This window comes from Aphanomyces astaci, assembly GCF_000520075.1.
Source record: "Aphanomyces astaci strain APO3 unplaced genomic scaffold supercont1.4, whole genome shotgun sequence".
Taxonomy (NCBI): domain Eukaryota; phylum Oomycota; class Saprolegniomycetes; order Saprolegniales; family Verrucalvaceae; genus Aphanomyces; species Aphanomyces astaci.
Genome location: NW_009798267.1, coordinates 1,847,954 through 1,862,530, shown reverse-complemented (window position 1 = coordinate 1,862,530; position 14,577 = coordinate 1,847,954). Strand labels below are relative to the sequence as shown.

Sequence of the window (14,577 nt, the reverse complement as noted above, 5' to 3'; positions counted from 1 at the left end):
ACTTACAACCGAAGTGTTGAGTTAAAGAGTTGGGATAGGGGCCGCCAGCGATGACGATGCTCTTCAACCATTTCCTTCAACAGCCACGACGACAATCCAAAAGGAGCTAAATACTAGTACATTTATTCTCTCGTGCTGTGTTGTGGTTGTCTACTTGCTCGATTGAAGCGAACGTTTGTACCATGAAGTAAGTAGAATGTACTATACCAATACCGATCGATATGTACTCGGTGTATGCAGTGTCGAAAGTGGACAACCACACTTTAGGGTGCGACTGGTAACCTGAACATGTTTAGTACTACGGTAGTACTATTGATAGTAGTACAGTACAAGATTCTGGCTCAAAACGCCATTTTGAGGCGGAATTCCATGAATCTGATGAAACTTGAAACATGTCTAGCGTGAAGACATGTTTCAATCATGATCAGATTTATTCGAAGTGGGATTATTCCACAAGGAAGTCCCGATTGTTAAGAACAAGGTGGACGATCTACTACCTCCATGCTGAAAATTGCATGTTTGGTTCAATAACTGGATGTCCCATTTTTCCCAGAAATTGGAATACTGTACTGTAATTGTACAGTACTTCCAAGACCTAGTATTGTAAATTCGCTAAAACCTTCCAAAAATCGCATGGTTTGTCTAATCAATATCACGCTAGAGCTCTGATTGGTTGAATATACTTGTCCTTTCTGTAAGAGCCACTCAAAATTGGATTAGCCAATAGCGCCCATTCGTGATCCCATTCGGCGGTGAGATTGCATTAGTACTACGTAGTACTAGTAGTACTGTACAAGTTAGTACTCCAGGAGTTTCTATGCATATACTATTAATACACACTAGTATATGTAGTACTTACTATGTAGTATTAAATAAAAGGGTGTGTGTCTGGCTGGTACTACGGTAGTAACATTTTCAAGTAGAATCGAATCTCACCACAGTACAGTATTCAAATTTCTGGGAAAAAATGGGACATCCAGTTATTGAACCAAACATGCAATTTTCAACATGGAGGTAGTAGATGGTCCACCTTGTTCTTAACAATCGGGACTTCCTTGCGGAATAATCCCACCTGGAATACATCTGATCATGATTGAAACATGTATTCACGCTGGACATGTTTCACGTTTCATCAGATTCATGGTTGATTGAGTTTGGATTACAGTATGATTTGTTTTCAAGATATTCCTCCGCGAGGGCCGATACTACAGTGCAGTACCACATGTTGTGGAACCGCTTCGCCAATTGTTTCGCGGTGTGTCATCTTCGGTTTTTACTTTGCTCAACGTTTCATTCCTCGTGGTTCGACCGAGCTGCTTCGAAGTTCGGTCCGTCGTCTTCGTACGCAGCCCTTGTTATCCGGATTCCCCAGGGGAGGGAAAGGTAACGTTACATGGAATTCCGCCTCAAAATGGTGTTTTGGGCCAGAATCTTGTACTGTACTAACGTTAACGTTACCTCTGCTACTACTGTAGTACTTACTACCTCTGTCTGAAAGTAGTTGCAACATTTGAGATAACGTTACCGTAGTTGAATTCCGAAAATGGTTGCAACAAATTTTGCGAGTAATTATTCACCTGTAACATGTTGAATAGTATTGCAACGATTGCAATTTGGTACAAATTGCTCATATGACTGTTGTCCTCCAAATCTAAAGCAATCACACATGGGTGCAGATAATGTAAAAATACCGGACAAAATGTACGATAATACGGATAAACCGGATAAGAGTGGAACCCAATTCCGAATAGAATCGTTACATCCAAAATATAAAGGATAAAGTATCAAACTTGGCGGCACTCCGGATAAATACGTTACATCGTGGATAAAATAATAAACTTGGATTCTTGATTCACTATCTTTCGATTGGGGATACTCTGGGACGGAATTAGTTTATTCATACTGGTATGCACCTTGAACTCCTCTATCAAAGCATACCTCTAGTTTTCGATATTTTGATAATCTTGATACTCATTATTAAATTATTCTGAATGTTGCATCTGATTGGCCTAAAACTTAGTGGAGCGTTGAGGCGATTCTGATCATATTTTTTGTTGAATTATTTGATCACATTCGAACTTGCTACGACTCCATGTCTGCTCGCCATACAAATTCCAAATCAAATTTGACAAACAACAAGCGCTTCAGAAAGTAAGCACAAATGGGGCACATTGCTGTCGACGATGCCTTGCTTGTTCAAGCGGCAACTGAGGGTGGTTGGAACATCCAGCAAATGTGCTAACCAGGTCTAGACCGTTCAGGTCCGGCGACTGAGGACCTGAACGTTCTACCTAGACCTGGTTGGCACAATAGAGTTGAAGAAGCCCAGGTCTAGAACGTTCTAGACCTGGGCTTCTTCAACTCTATTTAGTCACTGCAGCAGCAAATGTAATGTCGGTCCATGGAGGACCTGTCAAGGAATCGTTCAAGTGTCTGCCATCATTGACTTTGGAGAAGACGTTTCGAACCTGGCGACGGGTAATGCATGCGATTGTTGGGGTCAATGGCGAGAACAGCTACAAGATCCCTCGGAGCAATAATGTGGCTGAGGATGACGTGATTGCATTGGAATTGATGGATACGCGCCTGTGAGCGGCTGATGCAGGTCATAAACTTTTGAAATACAGATTCGTTTTACTTGGTTTTTGTATTGCATTGAATGTTGTGTGCCTGCACTTTATACCTACTATTAATAGTACCAGAGGTCGTACTACTATTAGTACATACTATTCAAAAACCTCCGCCTTTGTGACGCTCTCTTCTCCCTTTTTTTTTCCCAATATGAGACCACTAACTACTATTACTACTAGTACTAGTATTGGCTTGTACTACTACTACTTGTACTATTTGTGTATTTTATGGATACTAAATCCGACACACGTACGAGTTGGACTGCGTGACGTAGCGCACCCAGCGCTTGTACTGGTAGTTGGGGTGCCGCGCGTGGTCGGGGATGCGGAGGTACCGCACTTGAAGCGTCGACACGTTGTACATGGGGATTTCAAAGTTCATCGAGACAGGTCCAATCTCGCGGCGGACGTGGGGGCTCGGCGCGCTCAGCGTGATCTTGGCTCGAAGTGTCATCTCTGCGCCGCCAGGGAATCGCTTGATGGCCCAGCGCACCTGGTGTTCACTTTGGCGGAATTCGGCCAGCTGGTTTCCCGAGGCTTTTTTGCCCACGTCGTCGCATGAGACAGCGATTGTGTTTTGGGGAACTGGGAATCGAACGATCACGTTGGCGCCGTAGTTGTTGTCTGGCATGTCGGCGCGGATCTTGACGGTGACTTCAATCTTGGTCGGCGAGATTTCGTCGACGACAGGGAAGACGCGGAATGGCGCGCGGAAGTCACGGCCTGTGAGGCGGTAGTTGATGACCGTGAACTCGCCGTCCGGGGGCGTGAACACAAGCACGCGGTCACGCTCAAACTCGTCCAGCTGGACGCACTCGTGGAAGTTGGCGTCGTCCAGCACGACTTGGCCGTAGCCCGAGTGGTTGATGGAAGCATTTCCGCCCACGATCAAGTCTTCGTTGAGGGCGAGGCGCAGCTCGGGGTTGCCAGCGAGGTACGACTTCATTTGGATGCGCCCTTCCACGGAGGAGTTCAGGATCGCTCCACTGGACGAGAACACGATGTTGAGGCGCTCGAGGATGTCGCAAAATAGTTCGTTCACTTGCTTGTCCTTGCTGGACGCGCCCGCCTTGGCGTTGGCGACTGGTTTGTGCGCCGACACGGCCGCTTTCACGTTCGATTTGAACATCGAGTTGTTCGCGGCCTTGGCCATGGCCGCTTCGCCCACGAGGATGGCTTCGTTGTGGACATGCGCTTTCAGCCCTTCGGTGCTCGTGTCCTGGGCATACCCGTAGTCCAACGTCTCGTCTAGCAACTCGAGGCACAGCGTAAAGTTCTTGCGCAGCGTTTCCTCGGTCAAGACGCCGCAGTAGTCCTTGAACACACGACACAGCCGCGTCAACAACTCGAGGATGTAACTCGGCGAGATGTTGAACCGGGTCGTGGCCACAAAGTACAGCGCGTTCTTTTTCACGAACAAGTAGTTGACCCCGTCGACGTGGAACGACGGCGGCGCCGCGTGACCCTTGTCCCAGAACTTGACCTTCCGGAAGAACACTTCCGAGCTGTCACTAGGGACGTCGCCGCGGTAGTCGCTGAAGAGGATCGAGTCCCCGCGGCTGCTGAGGATGTAGAACTGCGAGATCGACATCACAGTGTCGGCGGCGACTGCAGACGACAATTGTGATGTGAGGGGTGATGGTTTTTCATTATGTTACAGTATACCATACACATTGCTATACAAGTATAGTGCATGTATACATACACTCGTCATGATATGTGGATTCAGGAATTCGTCTCTTAGAAACTTGCGCTGAACCATCTCTGGGAGCATCAGAAATCGACACAAAGCCCAGGATCATCTCCAGTGTGCAATCATTGGACTGGTAAGGACACACACACTCCCCTTGACACAAGAAGCAGTGAAAGCACAGGAAATCCCCCTCCTTTTCCTGCTGCATGCCAATCGCATTTCCACCTGTTCTGTGTCGACATTGTCATGTACCTACTCACGATACTGTAGTCTATTGGTGTCTCGGCCGGCGAATGCCGTCACGTATAAGCCTGCATCACGTATACCTTCCCTATAACTATCCTTGAGCTTGCAGGTCATGTACCTCCTGAAGCTATCCCTGAGATTCATCTCGGATCCTCCAATGGCGGAAACGGTTACGAGTCTGTAACTGTCCAGAGTCACACTAATTTAACGTGTTGGCCTAGAAATAGTATGTGTAACATGACAAGATATTGATTTTATCAGCATGTGTGTCGGCGATGCCGCAGACGTGATGTCCATCACAACGGATGCGGTGGCGACGCTGTACACGAATCCAGCTGCTACCTTGCACCCTTGTCTGCAGGTCATCCACGTCAAGGAGATCCAAGAGGGTGTGTCGTCTCCGCACTGCGTGGTGGTGCTGTCGGACGGCGCGTATTGCATCTCGGGTCTCGTGGAGCCAGGAGTCTTGATGGTGTGCTTCGATCTACACATTTCATCTTTGATTCGTCTTTGTGATAATATGTAGGCAGAGGGATCCTGCAACCGCATCATGCACGCATGTTGCCTCGTCCAACTGGTGTCGTACACTCCGAAATTCGTGGCCGGAAACCTGTATCCCCCTCCATCTTCCTTCATCTTCCTCCTAACCTCCATCTTGTAGCATTATCGTCGTGGATCGTCTCGTGCATGTGGCTTGTGCATCCACTCGCATTGGTCTAGCGCACCCTACATTTTTCAACGTCGCACCATCGTCCATGTCCGCGCTCCTCCAAGCGCAGTTGGACCTCCTGCAGTTCAAACAGCATCAACAAGACTCGTTCCTCGCGTCCGTCCGGCAGAATGCGCGCGCAGCCGCGGACATGATCACGCTCAACGTCGGTGGCCAGCGTTTTCAGACCGCCGCCACGAACCTCCTACGACACTCTCCATCGTATTTCACCATGATGCTGTCCAATGACTCGCCGCCGCCGCCTCTGCGTAAGACGGCAATCAATTACATATACGCGGAATTGACTACTACTACTACGTAGTAGTATTTCTAAGAGCGTGTCATGGACATTTCGTATGATATTTGTTGCCAATATATGCACAGAATTGACATTTTCTTCGCTATTTCCATTTAGATTTTGGTGAATTCCCTAAATTGTTCGTTTCTATAGCAGCATTTTTTGTGTGCAATGTATGTAAGATTGACATTTCATTCGATATATTTGGTCAAATACGTTCGTTTTGATGGTAACAGCAACATCAAAAGTGATATTTTTGCATGTCTAGACGAATACTTTATCGACGTGGACCCAATTCATTTTGACCGGGTGATGGCGCACCTCCGCACTGGCGACGCGCTGTCGTATGGCGGTCTGTCGCTGTGGGAAACCCTCCAGCTGCGAAAGACCGTGCGGTACTTGGGCCTGGAACTGCACTGCACGACCACGACCGAGTTTATGGAGCACATGACATCCCTCAAGGCGCCGTCGCCGTCGTCGGCAGCATGACTATATCGACGTCCTTGTTGGAGTAGTGTATATATATTCGAAAGGTATGCAGGTCGCGATGAAACCTTTCGTGTGTCATATGTTGCTCCAGTGGCTACGCCAGTTGCTAAGCATTCATGCATTATGCACAACTTCCAACCCCATATATCCAAATTTGGACTAGAGAGAGAGTGATTTTGCCAAATTTATTCGAATCTATTTTATCCCATTTAAGCTTGTATAAACTATAGTATACACAGATTAGTATATACATGGTTTTGCCCAATGCGGAGGGACAGCGTCGAGTCAAACGTTTGGATTGGCAGAAATTCACCAGAACGTGATTTCATTGGCTTAGGCGGTCTCTTAAGACTTATCGATTCTGCCGAGGGTTTTTCGAATCGATTTGACAATATCAGCATATAACTCGGTGCATGCGATACAGTTACATATGGCATTTAATTTATATTAACGATAGCTGAAAGCACACCTATGTCCTAAAGTTGTCCTGCAGCATTGGTACATTTCGGTGGCGACGGCACCAACGTCAATGTGGCGCCGTGGTAGTACATGCTCACGACAGGAAACAGCAGCAGGTCCTGTTGCCCTTCGTCGTGACCCAGCTCAAACGCGACGCCTAGCTCTTGATCGTTCTTTTCGAAATGAATCTGCCTGTGACATCGGCGAACGGTGACAACGTCGCCTGTCTTGAAGCCGGTGGCATACGGTTTGCCGGTCGTGCCATCTTGGCCGAAGACCGACCCGTGGCGCAGCTCCACGTAGTACCCACATCGGTCCGGATTGTACGAGTACACGCCAAAGCCCTTGGACGGGGCCAACCCCACAAAGATCTTGCCGAGAACGTTGCCCGTGGCTGGAAATTCGTCGAGGCGTAGTGAAAACACATCGACGGGCGTCGTGCCCACGACCGCATTCGACACGCTTCGCCCCGCGCCCGCCGCCTTTTGAACGGTCCGTTGGTCGTGAAGCAGCACCAGCGACGACGAACATGCGTGAGGGTTCCATTGGATCAATGGTGGGGTTGGTTTGGACATGGCGAGGTCGCGAGGCGTGAGGATGTTGAGGTAGTCCAACGTCGATCGAAGCTGACGACACTCCCATGCAGACAGCCCGTCAAACGACAGCTCGCTCGTCCGCAGGTACGTCATGACACGATCGAAATGTGTCGGATCCAGGTCCAAAAAGTACGAGTTCGCTGGCCCGTCCGGCTGCCAGCACCCCGCCCCAAGCATCGCATGAAAGTACGTGCCTTCGACGCGCAATAGCGTTTGCTTGGAGGTCTTGAACACGACGCCGCCTACGTCCAACGTGATGGCGTCGGCGGCAGCGACCGTATTGCGCTGAATGCGGAGCTGAAGCTCTCGCCACGCCTGCTCCTTGCGCTCCAAGACATCGAGCTGATCTTTTATGGCTTGCGATGTCTCCATAAAGTCGGCAGAGAACAGCTTCAGCATGTCCAGTGATCCAGAGAGCGACCGCTGCACCGTTTCCTTGCGTAGTGTTGTCATTTTCGATGAAGATCGCAAAATGCCATACCTGTTGCAACTGTTACTCCAGGTCTCCAGCACTTGATGTTGAACCCGTGGGTCGCGATATTATTTATGGCAGAAATACTGTGAATGTTAATGTTTCCTGGTTTCTGATGGTACATTTGTACGCCGTGTGATTTCATTCGCTAAATATACTGTATAAATTGATTACTTGTGGAATATTATACTGATGCATATCGCAGCAGAATGACATTTCAGCAACGTGGCAGTGTCTGCGTAAGTACTTGGATTTTCCTCGAACGCATTACGCCAGTTACTCGTACGACAGAATGGTAAGAAGCACAGCTATTCTAGGTGTCAGTTTAAGCCTCAGTTTGACTGCTACTGGAGCTTAGTCCAACCAAAGTTAGCACAGTACTAGTACCAATATGTTGTCCCAACGCTGGATTGAACGCTGAGATGTCCAACAAGGTGGGCTTGCTTTACGTAATTGTCAGATTGGTCGAGTCAGAAATCTATTTTTCCCTCATCATGTGCAGTGTTTGAAACTTGAAGTAGTTTCTCAGCATCTGATTGGTTGCCTCATGGACCAATCACAGGCCTATATTCAAATGGAAAGGTGAAGTTGTATCACAATGTCTGATTGGTTGCGTGATGGGCCAATCACAGGCATATCTTCCATAGTAATGAAATCTCCCGACCAAGCAGCGGCACTCATCCAGGCTCGATGGAAGGGCTGCCAGTGCCGCGTCCGGCAGCGCCGCTACATTGTACGATGATGCATGTGGCACTTATCGATGCAACCAGCGCGTTACGATGGGATATATGTTTGATTGCTAGATTTCAATCATAAAGCTGCAAGCGCGTCAGCGAGGTCGGGCTGTGCGGCGGGAGTACGTGCCCTTCCGCGAGTTTCGACGGGAACAGGTAATCGCTGACGCGTTCGTTCATGTCCAAAACGACTATATTGATATGGGCTTTATGTGCCGGATACACTCTAGCGTGCATTTGAAGTCGAGAGCAAGGCGAGACGGGCGCGCATATGGCACCACCAGCAGCAGCTCCAATACATGGAGTCCATCTCCCCCGTACAATACGATCGCCTCGTGGCGCTGCAGAAGCGGCGCAGCGCACGGCTCATACAGCGGCGATGGAAGGAGTACACGTTGTCCACCAACTACCAGCGCAACTTCCACCACCACCACGACTGGGACACCGACGAAGATGATACCAACGATCTTAACCAGTCGTCCGAGTCCGCGCCATCCTCATTTTCACCTTCGAAAGACGTCGACGCCATGACGTTCTTAGCCAAGAAACAAGAGATCCACCAACGAATTCGGGACGCAGTCCGGCAGTTCAGTGTGAAACATCCATGGAAAATCCCTTCCACTGGCTCCACCAAAGCAGACGGCGACGCCGCCAGGCGTGCCACGTATGAAAAACTCCAGCGTGAAACGGCAAATTGGACCGCCAGGTTCAACGAGCATTGCACCACGTTGCGCCAACCCAAGCGCGCCTCTGGTTCGTACAGACGGCACACGATACTGGCTCTCTGACGTGGCAGCACTAGACGCCAGTGTTTTCGCCACGTTGGCGCGATGTGACCACAGATTGCGCACGCTTGTGGCCCCGACTCTGCTATCATCGCTATCCAATGTATGAGTTTAGATTGAATGGGGTGGCCATCACCTCGTCTTCTAGGACACTCCTTCCATAGACGGAGCACCACCAAAACCAAGTATTCCGCGATTGCCGACAGACCCGACGAGGCGCGACGCAGCTGTGGCCACTCATCGATCCGTGATCCAGTCCATTGATTTGGCGTCGAAAGCGGCGTGGAATATGCCAGTCGCAGGCCATGTCTATGACATGCGTCAGATCGAGTATACGACATAGGTTGAATTACACCAAACACACTCAAAGTTTCAATGATTAGACTTCCACCACCTTGGGCCATCGAAGGCCAAGACAAGATCTGGACGTGGCCCCATTCGTTTCGAGTGGACGTGACGACGACTTCTTCCCCCCCTCCTCGTCAGTCTGTGACTGATGCCAACGCTGCAGTCAGTGATGATTCTTGTGCAGACGACGACCCCATTCGCCAGTTTATAACACGATCCACAACTCCTCATGTGAAGTCAGGAAGCAACGGCACGCTTTCAACCAACCCTTCTCCCAGTTTGGACAAACACGAGCATGCCTTGGATCCTGCGATGTCGTCGCATCTATGGCTACACTACGCCGAAGCCATGTCCACTCCGTCAGCGGCCATGCTGGCCAATGTCACCAGCGTCATGACAACACATCCAGCTTTGTTGGCATATCAACAGCCATCGCTCAAGGCAACGGACGATGTGTTTGGGCTGACCTTTGACGCGATCGTCCGGTCTCAGACAGCACACCTCGTCGCCGACATCACGAGCCAGATCACGTTCAACACACAGCTGCGAAGTGTGCAGGACCACACGAAGAAAGCCACGTCGATGGGAGGGGGTGACGAAGATGTTAGTGACGTGGCATTCGCTGGGGGCTTGGTGGATTACGGTGGATTGCGCCGGCATCACATGGCGACTCGGATTCAACGGCGTGTGCGGGGCAACAAGGGACGTGCTGAGGCACAAGAGGTACTGTAGTAGGGCGGCTGAGGACGCCAATAGTGTTTTGTGGAATGGAGATTGTCGTTCGGGGGGGGGCTAGAAAAAGTATTGAATTGTGGGGGGACTCATGACGAGCGTGTTTTCGCATATAGATTCGAGCCACGTACTTTGTGCAAGTTAAAGGGCGCGCCGTACGCAAGGGACTGTGCGAAGAATGCGGCGACGTGCGCGCCGTGCTAAAGTGCGACGAGTGCGAAGAGACGACACATTTCTGTCCCCAGTGCTGGGTCCACGTCCATAGCACAAGGCGCCGCAAAGCACATGTTCCGTCACCACTTGTGATTGGAGAATCGACTGGCCAATCGACGACGGGGCAGCACAAGGCTAGGGGTGCATCGGCGGGGGTGGGGGGCTCGGGGGGGCTTTCGTCATCGAAACCATCACCCCCACAAGGACATATCAACTCGGATATGGAAGACATGATGGGGAAAATGGCCATGCAACCGCCACGAGTCTATGTCTTGCCAGAGTCCAATACCTTCCAACCGACAACAGAGATGCCAGGCAGGATCAGGAGAAACCAACGACCGATAAAACCCCCCGAAAGAAGCAACTCGACGGTGGTCGTGGCTGCCGATGCCATGCTGCTTGGTCTGGTGCAGCAAGTTGCACACGAACAGGAATCGGCAGGTCAATAACCCCCGCAACTTCAGAAACAACCGTGTAAGAAAGAGTACTCAATGATAACCTATGCGACTTTATCCTGCCGTTGCCCATATTGTGTGTCAACCGGAAAAAAGCGATATATACCGCGAATAGTAATATCGTTCCGGTAGCCAACACGTTAATCACATAGCTACTTACTTATGCATGGCCGTACCAATCCCGTGCTGATCGTAAACAATTTTGAAACGGGAAATAGTTTGAAATAATATTGTGAAAACTCTATGCTAATAATTATCAATTATATCACTGTCTACAAATAAAGAGATCTAGTAATAATGTACAAAATATAATTAAAATGCTCCATTGACTTTTTTGTGTAGTATTTATTATATATATGAATGAATAGATGGATAGCTAGCTCCCAACTGAAAATCACGTATGGGTTCTATGGCGTCGCATGGCGACCGTCCAAATCGCACTTGTTGTATTGGTCCTACGCTCACCCCAATACATTAATTTATAATATTTATATATATATATATATATATATATATATATATATATATATATATCACTCAAGTGTAGCACTTACATTCACGGACGCTTTGTCGGGGCTAGGGGATGGCGTGTCGTGTTTCCCTCGCAACGGTGACTACATATGCATGGATATGAGTTGTTGATATCGGGATTGAAATAGAGTTTACGGCGGTGAATTTGGCCAAGTCGGTTTTGAACGCGTTGAAGTACTCGTCAAACGATTCAGTCTTGATGGGTTTGGCCGACGATGACGTGGCAGGTTCCTGGGGTAGGTACGACGTCGGGGGCAATGTCAGGGCTTCGCGGGACGCTATCGCATTGAGCGAGTCTCGAATTTCTTTCATTTTCCGATCAAACTCGGCAAACATGCTGCGCCCTCCAGATGGCGGCGGCACGACTTTTGTAGGAATATACGATACTGGCGCGGCTACCGTAATGGACATGTCAACATGGACATATCCAGGCTCCTCCTACACGCACCTTCGTCGTGGATGGACGTGTCCGTCGATAGCAATCGAGCGCGATGGTAGCTCAAGCCATCATCATCTTTGGGTTTACGTGACAACGACGACTCGTCAGAGAAGCGACCGCTGGGGTTGTCACGGGGAGCAGAACCAAAGGACGTGGTGTATTCGTTGTGGTTTGTGTCCATGTCGAGGCCATTCTTGCTCTTGTAGCTCTTGGAAGAACGAGAAGGCGACTACGGATATATATATTTCTTTCAAGACTCCCTTTGGAAGCCAAGGTGGTTGAGATGTTGTATACCTGCGACGGTGTTGTTGTCGTCGGGGCTTCATAAGGATTCCGGAGAACATCGGGCATGTCTACGCAAGCTGGACGAGGCACGCTGTAGCGATCTGTTGCGATGGTGCGGTCACTTTGACTTGGATCATTACATGCATGCTCAGCGGTGTCTGCCTTGATGACGTGGCGACCGGTGGTGCCGCCGCTATCATACGATGGACTTGACGTGTAATGCGCCGAAGTTTCGACATGACTCAGTTGTTGCAGCCGGTCACGAGCCGCTGTCAACGTCCGAACCATGTGATCCATGGCCTTGACCGCCCGGTCAGCCACTTCAACGTTGTAGCGCAGTGGCGACTACGCCGTTAGTTCAGCAGACATACTGTATCCAATGACTACGTAGTAGGATGATCTGAGTACCGCCGACAAATCAAAGAGCACGCTGTGTTGCGCCCTCGTGTCATCGATGGAGGCAAATGCTTGCTCAACGAGAAGATGTAGATCTATGAATAGGAACTTGTTAGGGGGCGAGACCAACGCACAGGACAAACCTTGAGTAGTACTTCCAATCATGGTCTTGTGCGATAGTGGTGGTGGTGCAGACTCTGTCGTCAAGTAGGAGCGAGGGGTGGCTGCTGTGTAGTCGTTGTACTCCTTCATTGGCGAAGCATACGGTGTCGACGTTGTGCTAGACGTGCCAGCGTACGAGTGCGGTAATGGAGGTGGTTGTCGATAACGCGATGTTTGGTGCTGCTCGGAAGAGGCTGTCATTCCTTTAGACGACGGCTGGCTGTCAAACTCGACTTGTTTGCTTGTGCTGGGACGCCGGACGGAGTTGTACTCCGAGTACATGTCGGATTGTCCATGCTGCGGCTCTTGGAGTTTGGACGATGTCCGATGATGGTTCGTGCCGGTCTTATACTCGGCGTACGCGTCATGTCGTCCAAGCGGTTCAGAAGACGGTGGATTTGGTGGCGTTCGGTGGCTCGCACGAGATGGAAACATGGGCGGGTCCGCCAACACCTTGGAGGTCGAGGTCGGCGGCGACACCGAGCGCAACTTCTCCTCATACGACTCCGTTTGAAATCCACGTGGTGCCAGACGTGTGCGCCCTGTCATCGCGTACGTTGTCGATGGCATCGGAGCAGCCGAATATCCTGTGGACGAGGTGTATGGTTCCTCGCGTGTTGGCGCTATTGGCGCTGCGGACGGTTCATACGGACGGTAAGGCCCGCGCGAGTCTCCAGCGTAGGATGGCGGCGCCCCCGTCTTCGGTTTTGACGAAGAAGCGAATCGCTCGTCCATGCTGTCCTTGTCCGTCCATTCCATCGAGCGTGGCATCGGTCGGCGGGCGTCCATAGTGGATGGAAATATCGAAGGACGCCGTGTCCTTTCGAGCAGTTAAGATCGGAATGAATTGATTGGCTGAAATTAGACTTCTTCAACAAATCACATCTGGGACTGAGAAATAGGTTGATATGGTTCGTCGATTTATATCGAATGAAAAGTAATTAGGCTTGTAGGAATCGATTGGATTGGTGGATGTAATTAATTTTCGACGAATCAGATGTAATCTAAAGCGGAAACGGTTGGTGTTGGCCATCGTTTTCCATTTTGACAGTCCGTCGTCGGCGAAGATGCGGCAGTTCAAGTACCATGAGAAGAAGCTTCTCAAGAAGGTTGACTTGCTGGAATGGCGCAATGAGAACAACTTGCATGAGATCAAGGTCATCCGCCGCTACCGACTGCCGGACCGCGAGCAGTATCACAAGTACAACAAGCTCGTCGGCGACATCGGTCGCGTCGTGGCACGGCTGAAGAAGCGTCCGTCCAACGACCCATTTCGCATCAAAACGACCGAGAAGCTGCTCGAAAAGCTGTACCAGATGGGCATCATCAACGGCACGAAGAGTCTGTTGAAGGCCGAAGAGCTGAACGTGAGCTCGTTCTGCCGCCGCCGGCTGCCGGTGGTGATGGTACGACTCAAGATGAGCGAAAACATCAAGGAAGCGACGACGTTCGTGGAGCAAGGCCATGTCCGCGTCGGGCCCAACACCGTGACGGACCCGAGCTTTATGATCACGCGGCCGTTTGAGGACTTTGTCACGTGGGTCGACAGCTCCAAGATCAAGCGGACAATCCTCAAGTACAACGACAAGCTCGACGACTACGACTTGCTCGGGAATTAGTATATTTTGCGATTGAACCAACACGACTCGTATATGTATGAGTTGCACGTCCTTGACAAAGATGCCCCGTAACTATTGTTGAATTCGCCAAAGTGCAATTTGCATATATCTCAAACGTATACACAAGGTCTTGGTTCTTAACCTTTAACCGAGAATAAACGATGATTGTTGAGGCATTGTAGGCAACAGACTAACAGGGATTGCTAGAGTACTACTACTAATAATGCTTTAGCAGCATATTGGTCGCACTGCGTGCATCGCCAGTACTAACTGGGTGGCTGGGGTA

The 14,577-nt window shown here is 49.9% G+C and overlaps 6 protein-coding genes across 6 annotated transcripts; 3 read left to right on the top strand and 3 right to left on the bottom strand.

Moving 5' to 3' along the window:
• Positions 1-2,752: 2,752 nt before the first annotated feature.
• On the bottom strand, positions 2,753-4,307 carry H257_02789 (hypothetical protein). Its single transcript, XM_009826588.1, has one exon. The coding sequence runs from the start codon at positions 4,219-4,221 to the stop codon at positions 2,866-2,868; it is 1,356 nt and encodes a 451-aa protein (XP_009824890.1). The 5' UTR covers positions 4,222-4,307; the 3' UTR covers positions 2,753-2,865.
• Positions 4,308-4,787: 480 nt separating this feature from the next.
• H257_02788 (hypothetical protein) lies at positions 4,788-6,204 on the top strand. Its single transcript, XM_009826587.1, has 4 exons — positions 4,788-5,041; positions 5,096-5,181; positions 5,231-5,547; positions 5,845-6,204. The coding sequence occupies exons 1-4, from the start codon at positions 4,832-4,834 to the stop codon at positions 6,063-6,065; spliced, it is 834 nt and encodes a 277-aa protein (XP_009824889.1). The 5' UTR covers positions 4,788-4,831; the 3' UTR covers positions 6,066-6,204.
• A 275-nt stretch (positions 6,205-6,479) lies between these two features.
• On the bottom strand, positions 6,480-7,580 carry H257_02787 (hypothetical protein). Its single transcript, XM_009826586.1, has one exon. The coding sequence runs from the start codon at positions 7,571-7,573 to the stop codon at positions 6,542-6,544; it is 1,032 nt and encodes a 343-aa protein (XP_009824888.1). The 5' UTR covers positions 7,574-7,580; the 3' UTR covers positions 6,480-6,541.
• A 655-nt stretch (positions 7,581-8,235) lies between these two features.
• H257_02786 (hypothetical protein) lies at positions 8,236-10,910 on the top strand. The gene is made up of 7 exons (XM_009826585.1): positions 8,236-8,325; positions 8,396-8,482; positions 8,557-9,079; positions 9,129-9,214; positions 9,260-9,441; positions 9,495-10,182; positions 10,308-10,910. Exons 1-7 carry the CDS (start codon positions 8,242-8,244, stop codon positions 10,851-10,853), a joined length of 2,196 nt encoding a protein of 731 aa, XP_009824887.1. The 5' UTR covers positions 8,236-8,241; the 3' UTR covers positions 10,854-10,910.
• A 269-nt stretch (positions 10,911-11,179) lies between these two features.
• On the bottom strand, positions 11,180-13,477 carry H257_02785 (hypothetical protein). Its single transcript, XM_009826584.1, has 7 exons — positions 12,654-13,477; positions 12,523-12,605; positions 12,124-12,459; positions 11,839-12,058; positions 11,526-11,785; positions 11,414-11,473; positions 11,180-11,314 (listed from the first exon to the last, which is right to left on the bottom strand). Exons 1-7 carry the CDS (start codon positions 13,459-13,461, stop codon positions 11,267-11,269), a joined length of 1,815 nt encoding a protein of 604 aa, XP_009824886.1. The 5' UTR covers positions 13,462-13,477; the 3' UTR covers positions 11,180-11,266.
• Positions 13,478-13,722: 245 nt separating this feature from the next.
• On the top strand, positions 13,723-14,461 carry H257_02784 (hypothetical protein). The gene has a single exon (XM_009826583.1). The coding sequence runs from the start codon at positions 13,740-13,742 to the stop codon at positions 14,289-14,291; it is 552 nt and encodes a 183-aa protein (XP_009824885.1). The 5' UTR covers positions 13,723-13,739; the 3' UTR covers positions 14,292-14,461.
• The last annotated feature ends 116 nt before the right edge of the window (positions 14,462-14,577 follow it).

Bases quoted from the DNA above. Each gene is read 5' to 3' on its own strand.
- H257_02789 (XM_009826588.1), bottom strand. From the start codon at position 4,221: ATGTCGATCTCGCAGTTCTACATCCTCAGCAGCCGCGGGGACTCGATC.
- H257_02788 (XM_009826587.1), top strand. From the start codon at position 4,832: ATGTGTGTCGGCGATGCCGCAGACGTGATGTCCATCACAACGGATGCG. The intron at 5,042-5,095 runs GTGTGCTTCGAT...GATAATATGTAG, and splicing joins TGGAGCCAGGAGTCTTGATG to GCAGAGGGATCCTGCAACCG. The intron at 5,182-5,230 runs GTATCCCCCTCC...TCCATCTTGTAG, and splicing joins AAATTCGTGGCCGGAAACCT to CATTATCGTCGTGGATCGTC.
- H257_02787 (XM_009826586.1), bottom strand. From the start codon at position 7,573: ATGACAACACTACGCAAGGAAACGGTGCAGCGGTCGCTCTCTGGATCA.
- H257_02786 (XM_009826585.1), top strand. From the start codon at position 8,242: ATGAAATCTCCCGACCAAGCAGCGGCACTCATCCAGGCTCGATGGAAG. The intron at 8,483-8,556 runs GTAATCGCTGAC...GATACACTCTAG, and splicing joins GCGAGTTTCGACGGGAACAG to CGTGCATTTGAAGTCGAGAG. The intron at 10,183-10,307 runs GTACTGTAGTAG...TTTCGCATATAG, and splicing joins GACGTGCTGAGGCACAAGAG to ATTCGAGCCACGTACTTTGT.
- H257_02785 (XM_009826584.1), bottom strand. From the start codon at position 13,461: ATGGACGCCCGCCGACCGATGCCACGCTCGATGGAATGGACGGACAAG. The intron at 12,606-12,653 runs GTTTGTCCTGTG...TCCTATTCATAG, and splicing joins GATTGGAAGTACTACTCAAG to ATCTACATCTTCTCGTTGAG. The intron at 12,059-12,123 runs GTATACAACATC...ATATATCCGTAG, and splicing joins CGACAACAACACCGTCGCAG to TCGCCTTCTCGTTCTTCCAA.
- H257_02784 (XM_009826583.1), top strand. From the start codon at position 13,740: ATGCGGCAGTTCAAGTACCATGAGAAGAAGCTTCTCAAGAAGGTTGAC.